Here is a 7,333-nt window from a genome sequence, read left to right on the forward strand (position 1 = left end):
CCTAGGTGGTTTGGTCATTTTTGACAGTTATAGCTTATCACGACATTTCACAAAGTTTTGCTGTACACTCTGAAGTCTTGTTAAGTCGGAAATGAGACACCTTTAAGAGATTTAAAACTATCTAGTAGTGACAAAAAAGAATAGGCTAGAGGTTAAAATGATGGGTCCACAGCTTAACAGTGTGTGTAAGTGTGTGTATGTATGTATAGGTGTGAGAACATGTGTACCAATATTGACATATTGCGGTTGTAAGTGGTTGGCAGCTACACTCACAAAAAAAACACATCCTTTCATAACCGCAGTGTTTGGTCTTATTGCAAGGTTTAAAACATGTGGTCTTCATACCTTTTGCACAAAAATCACTGGAACCATTACTGCGAAAAGGTAGGTGGTTTTGCCCTGTTTTTAAAGTACATATTAGTGCCTTAGATGGCCATAGATGCCCTGGAGAATACATGTGTGTCATTTGTACCCTTTACACCAAAATATACCTCTAAGGCACAGTTGCCCCTCTGGTGGTATCAAACCCAGTACTGGCTGTCTTTGAGAGTTGGAGTAGGGGTCCGAGGCCTCTGCGAGGGCCTGGCCCCTGCGGCTGGAGTTGCGTTACTACCGGCTGCTTCATCACCATGACTACCTCTGCGATTACCGTCCGCGGCCCCTCCCTCGGGCTCCAGCGGCCCCCAGAACGTCATCCCGGGGGCCAGACTCAGCCTCCGGGGAGGAGCCAGGGTCAGCACGGGCGAGCCGGGGCAGCTGCTGGGGCCGAGCGGGGTGACCACCACCGAGGGCATGGCCACGCTGCGCTCGGGCCGGCCCAGGTAGGGGCTGCCCTCGGTGGGCAAAGGCACCGCCGCCAGCTCCTGGATGAGCCGCAGGCGGGCCCGCTTCTCCTTGCGGTGGCGGAAAACCAGGATCAGAACCACGAGGATGACGATGAGCAGCAGGCAGGCCAGGAAGGGCAGGATGATGAGGAGAGGGTCCGAGGCGGGGCGGGGCAGCACCTCGACGTGCACCGGGTGGTGGTTAGGAGGGAGCGCCGGGCCGTGCTTCACCGGGACGGAAGGGGTGTGGGGTTGCGGGGCGTGTTTCTGCCCCCCTCCCCCTCCCCCCGCTCCGCCTCCCGGCCGCCCTCCTTCCCCTCCGTGGCGGGTGTGGTTCGCCCCGCGGTGGTTGTGAGGCTTCATCCTGTGCGTCCTGTTGTGGTTCTTGTGGGACAAAATGTGGGGGTGCAAGCTGGCGCCCGCCCCGCCACGTGTCGTAGACCCACCCCCCCGCCCGCCGCCGCCGCCTCCCCCTCTCCCTCCGCCTGTCGTAGTTCTGTTGTGGCCCGGCAGACGGGCGGTCGTTGTGTGTTCGCGACCCGGGCCGTCCGCTTTATTCGAAGCGCTAGGACCATGATGCATCTGGTGGTGGGGTAAGATGGTGAAGTGAAGCTCGCCCTTCGCCGGCTGGACGTCTCCGGCCTTCAGCATGAAGACGAAGGAGTCGTTGAGAGGCGTGGCGGGGGCGTGGCCTCGCGCCGTGGCGACGCCGGAGCCGGAGCCGTTGCCGCGGAGCCGGTCGGCGTTGTTGTCGCTGAGCGTCTCCTCGATGGCGACCCGGCCCTGCACCACGTCTCGGAACGTGAACGACCTCACCGCCTCGGACGCTCGGCTCAGGTCATAGGTCATCTGCACAGACACACACAGCAGGAGAGAGAGAGAATCCGTGTATCATTCGTTCTTTTCATATTCAATTGAGAATCCAAAATCGGAAAATGAAAAAAAACGATTTGTTATTTCGTTATTCGTTTATGAATCTGATACCAAAAAACAAATAACGGTTTGTTTTTCGTACTTTCGATTTTATGCTCAGATCAAAAATAGGAAATGAAAAAACGGGGCACGGGCCGAACTTGATTTTGATATTTAATTTGTCCGATTTGTGTGACCCGGAAGTTATTGACTTCTTCGTGTGTTGCAGTTATAAAATAACGTACGTCTGTGCAATTTTACAGAATAAATATGACGTATTTTTAGACGAAACTACAATACCTGGAAGATCCTCATGTCGTCTTCCTTGACAGTGAAGCGTTTAGTTCCTCTGAACAAGATGAAACTCTCTGTGATTGATCGTCAAGGCTAGCAAAACTGAATCAAGCTAACGAGACAGTAACTCCCGGGTCACACAAATCGAACAAATTAAATATCAAAATCAAGTTCAGCCCATGGCCCGTTCTTTCATTTCCTTTTTTTTTTTTTTGTAATTAAATGTTTTTTATTTTTAAATTTTTAAGTTTCCTATTTTTGACTTGAGCATAAAATCCAAAGTACGAAAAACAAACCGTTATTTTTGGTTTTTGGTATCAGAATCATAAACGAATAACGAAATAACGAATCGTTTTTTCATTTTCCGATTTTGGATTCTCAATTGAATATGAAAAGAACCAATGATACACGGATTAGAGAGGGAAGTGAGGTTAGTTTTGACACATGGAGTCACTGAGACAGCGCTTTAATAACTTGTTATATTCATATTGATAACTGTGTTAAAGTGGATGCAGGCCAGTAGCACTTTATTTGAGATTCATTTGACTTTAAGATGCTGTTATGCTTCTGTGCAAGACAAATAACCCACAATGCACCAGTGGATCTGCTGATTGGCCAAGAAGACAGCAGCATGTCCCAGGTCTCTGAGGAAATAAAGGAATAAACAAACAGATGAAATCAAGAGATGCAGGACCGGTGATTTACCTTGACTAGTTTTCCATGTTTGGGCGGAGAGAGAACCTCGAACACCGGGTCGGCTCTGCTGATCCTCGCCAGCTCCGAGGCGTCCATCATGGCCTTCCCCAGCTTCACGGCGATGCCGCTCGGCACCCGCACCGGCTCCCGCAGGTAGATCAGCGGGCGCACGGTGACGTTCACCGCCTGGCCCGTCAGGTTACCGTACACAACGCCGGGCGAGGAGGCCGACACCGAGATCTGAAAGCCGTCCTCCGATTCGCTGAGATCGGTCATGTGGTAGACGACGCGGCCGGACCGGAGGTCCTCGTGGCGGAAGGCGGGGACCTCGAGGTCGTTGATGGCGATGCGTCCGTGGCGAGGGTGCGTGGTGACCGTGTACGTGATGTTGGCTCGGCGCCGACCGTTGGTCTGAGCTGCCAGCTGATTGGTTGTCAGCACCACAGCGGTCCTGCCTTGAACCAAGGACAGGCCAGTGTTGTTCTCCATGGAAACGGCTGCCTTGGTAACCTCCAAGCTAAAGAGTTTGTAGAGCGGGCGGTGGTAACCGTCGGTTACGTTGAAGTAGAAAACTCCTGTGGACGGCTCACCCTGATGGAGGGAACAAGGAAGGAAGGAAGGAAGGAAGGAAGGAAGGAACAAAGGGAGGAGAGTTGGGATCAAGGTTATTATAGTTTTGCATTTTTCATTAGTTTTTATTTTTATTTCGTTTTGAATTTTTGTTCAATTTCAGTTTAATTTTAATTCGTTTTTAAAGCAGGTTTGCTAGTTTAGTTTTTATTTTTTGAAAATGCTTAGTTTTAGTTTAGTTTTTATTAGTTTCAGTGTTAGTTTTAGTCTTTTTTTGTAATATGGGGTATTTGTCAGGGGCGAGATTCAAAAATTCAAAATACTAGGCTTATGTATGAAATAAACTGACAAAGATGAAAACTAAAGACATTTTCTCTATAATTTTAGTTTATTTTAGTTAGTTTTGTAAACACACAATACAGCCTCATTTTTATTTTTAATTCAGTTAACGAAAATGTTTTTTCACACCTAGTTTTCGTTATTTAGTTAGTTATCGTGAATGATAATAACCTTGGCTGGGATGAAAGTCAGTGACTAAATAACTGACGACTAAATTAATCTCTAACGGCAACAGTCACACACACATACACACACACACACACACACACACCCACACACACACACACACACACACACACACGAATCAGAGCCATAATGTTCTCCACCTGCTGTATGAAGTGCAGCCTGCCATGGTTGACGTCGTACTGGGTGAAGGAGGTCACAGGCTCCGGTCTCTCCCCCAGGGTCAGGTAGCCGTTGTTGGGCTTGCTGATCACACCGTAGTGCAGCTCCTCTGGAGGCGTGTCATGGTCGTCCACCTGATGACACGGTGAAAAGGAACTGTTCACCCGAATTAAGTCTACATCACTATATACCATACTAATCATATACATATTACATATACATATACTACACCGTATATTACATCATATACCATACTAGATCATGTATATATATAAAAAAACATTGGTTAAAAATATTGTGGAACAAAGTTGAATGAATAGAGCAGTAGCTCTCAATGTGGGGTCCGGGGACCACCAGGGGTCCTTGAAGGGGTTCCAGGGGGTCCCCAGCAAATTGATGAATTGTTAAACTTCACCATTATTTCATTTACAAGAAATTAACACAATTGGAAAATGTAGAAGAATGACTGTTGTTATCATAGTTTCTCTGTTATCTCTCTACCTACAATACAGACAGTCATGGAATTCTGGACAAAATCATATCGAACAATAAAAATATTCTCAGATTTGGGTCTGAGAGACAAAATCTCATCAAATGGGGGTCCGTGGCTCTAATGTGGACTAAATTAGGGGTCCTTGATATGAAAAAGGTTGAGAACCTCTGATCTAAGTGATGATGCGCTCAACTACACAGTCCAGCTGGTCGTCAAGGCAACCCCTCTCCAGCCCCTCGACCCCCTGCCTACCTGCAGGTTCTCCGGCCCCAGTACGACGCTCTCCCCCACCACCACCTTCATGCTGGGAGCTCTGGTCCTGATGAGCGGCGGCTGGTCGTTGACCGGCGTCACCGTGATGTTGAACATCTCCGTCACCGCCAGGCTGTCCTCGACCCGGAGAAGAGGATCCTGAGCCTGGTCCAACGGCAACAGGGAGGAAGACGAAGACGAGGAGAGAGGGGAGAAGGAGGACGAGGAAGAGGAGGTAGAAGAAGAAGAAGAAGAAGTGGACAGGTAGGATGAGGAGGTGGAGGTGGAGGTGGAGGAGAGCTCCAGAGGAGCCACCCAGGCCCGGAAAGTGAAGCTGTCGCTTGTGGTCTCCGAGTCATCGTGGACGTATGTGATGCCGAACTTGTTCAGGGCGACCTGGGAGAAATCTAGCTGGTCACTGGGGAAAGACGGGAAGGACAGAAGTCACATTTACTTCTACTACTTTACTTCTTATTTGCAAGGTTGAACAGAGGTTTTGGATAATATTGTAGTGTCACAGGTTCTCGTTTCAGTTAGCCCCAGGCGTAAATTATAATAATATAGAAGAGATACATACATAGATATACACAGAATGAGCATAATTATGACTCAGGCGAGGATTCAAACTTAATGCCAGACGGTGTTTTATTGTTACAAACTCAGGGCAGTGAGAGCTTAAACTCCAAAATAACAAACCCTGGCCTATGGCTAGTACCGGATTCAACAGTTCCTCTTTGTTGGCTTATCGTGTGCCAAAACACCCCCTCAGAAAGTTGTCCCCTCTTTTTTAATTTCCCCTTGCCCTCAAACTCGGGTTGTAGCTCTCCCTTGGAAACTATGCGGCCTATGAACATTAGACCCCAACACCTTCTCTTACTCTTCCCCAAGGCTCACTACAACTGACACTTGGAGAAGGATGGAAATCATGTATCGGTCTAAGCTGAAAATAATTGTAACTCACCCCTTAAAGGATAAGGCTGGTGTTTTTTTAATGCATTTCTTACCGTCAACAAATCCTATAAAAAAATAACAAAATCAGCAATTAATTTGTTTTGCCGACAAGTCTTGTCCATGTAGCCGGTGCCCAATGCAGCCATGTCCCAGCAGCCATAGAACTCCACTGTATTAAAAAAACGATTAAAAACCCATCAAAGAGCTCCGGGCCGGTCGACTTTTTCCTCAAACAACTTAATAAGCCGGTCATAAACATGTTTTCCATCTCAGGAATTAGTTCCTTAGCACAGAAAATAGTCCCCGGCGTAATGAAGAATTTGTTCCCATTTGAATTTGATTTGGTAATAACTACAACAGCCTGACTTTTCATGGTAACAGTTAGCGATTTTTAAAATGTAAACTATGTCTTTGTGAGCTGTACTTAAAGGTTTTTAGCCAATAACTTCCGGGTTGACGGCTAAAAACGGAACGTGGGAAGTCAGAAAGTAAAGCAAGTAGAGCAAACGCATTGTTGATTTTGTTATTTTCATAGGATTTGTTGACGGTAAGCAATGCATTAAAAAACACCTGCCTTATCCTTTAAGGTTGAAATCTGCCCTCTGAATGAAGCTGTATTCAGTGGCATAGTGGGACAGTTAGGATAGGTTAGATAGAATAGGCTGTGTAGGTTAGGTAGGCTTGTTATGTCTTTCCAACATGTGCTTTGTTTTGTTTCCTTGGGTTTTATTTTGTTGCATACAATATATATTATATCTAGGTAGGTTCTTTCTCTGTAAAGTCCATTGATACATGCTTTGTGATGAGGAGGATACATAAATAAAGTTGATATACTGTGCACCCTTCATCATTTAACACTGTCACCCAAAGAAGTCCAGATATTAAAGCTCAGTGCAGCATTATGGAAGTCTTGTGCTTTGCATTAGGCATCATTTTACTTTTGGTTTCCAGTCAGTTCAGACAGACATTATTATTATAACAGGATCCAGGCACCTGCTGAGGTTTTGTCCTCCTATAGTCAGAGCCCCGTGCCGCGGCAGGGAGATCACCCGGTACAGGACCTGGTGGTCCCGGCGCTGCGGCTCCGGAACCTTCCCCAGGAGATTGGAGGCGTCGAGCTTGGACCTGTCGATGGTGACCCTGCCGCCCTCCGCCACCACGACACCTGAGGGACGGGACAGGAGCAGAACACACAGCGGGTTTGGTCTGTTGAACTTGTCTTCTTGACTTCCTTCCTGCGGGTAACGCTTTATTTTCCCGGTCCGCCATTCCCTGATAATTTCCTAGAAAGGAACTGTTAATTTCCTTAGTTTCCTGGAAAGAACCATGACATTGTGTACTAATTATAGGGAAAATAGAGAAACAGTTCAATGGTAGTTGGTAAGTTCCTCCAATTTCAAAACCATGAAATGATGTAGTAGTTATATAGAAAATTAAAAATTAACTAAAATTAATTAAGAATTCAACAAATAACTATATTATATAATTATATGAATAATGGGTAACACTTTACAATAAAGGTCACTAAGTTAAGGGTTAGTTAATACTTAATAAGCATTAACTAACCCTTAATTAACAGTTAACTAATGTGTAATTTACTAATGGCGTTCGTGTTAACTAAGGTATTAATTTATACATTATTTAATAGTTTCTAAAG

The 7,333-nt window shown here is 46.3% G+C and overlaps 1 protein-coding gene across 1 annotated transcript in view; it reads right to left on the reverse strand.

The window, feature by feature from the left end:
• Nucleotides 1-521: 521 nt before the first annotated feature.
• LOC139665933 (chondroitin sulfate proteoglycan 4) overlaps nt 522-7,333 on the reverse strand; it is a gene marked incomplete at its 5' end in the record, with an annotated part of 17,240 nt that continues 10,428 nt past the window's right edge. The window contains 5 exons of the mRNA XM_071544994.1: nt 522-1,673; nt 2,736-3,317; nt 3,962-4,114; nt 4,726-5,143; nt 6,670-6,841. Coding sequence (XP_071401095.1) covers nt 522-1,673; nt 2,736-3,317; nt 3,962-4,114; nt 4,726-5,143; nt 6,670-6,841 — 2,477 coding nt within the window. The remainder of the gene's footprint in view (nt 1,674-2,735; nt 3,318-3,961; nt 4,115-4,725; nt 5,144-6,669; nt 6,842-7,333) is intronic.

Source organism: Centroberyx affinis, unplaced genomic scaffold, assembly GCF_046629955.1.
Source record: "Centroberyx affinis isolate AG114_WGS23_722 - 3 ecotype Tasmania unplaced genomic scaffold, CSIRO-AGI_Caff_v1 ptg000250l_1, whole genome shotgun sequence".
NCBI lineage: Eukaryota > Metazoa > Chordata > Actinopteri > Beryciformes > Berycidae > Centroberyx > Centroberyx affinis.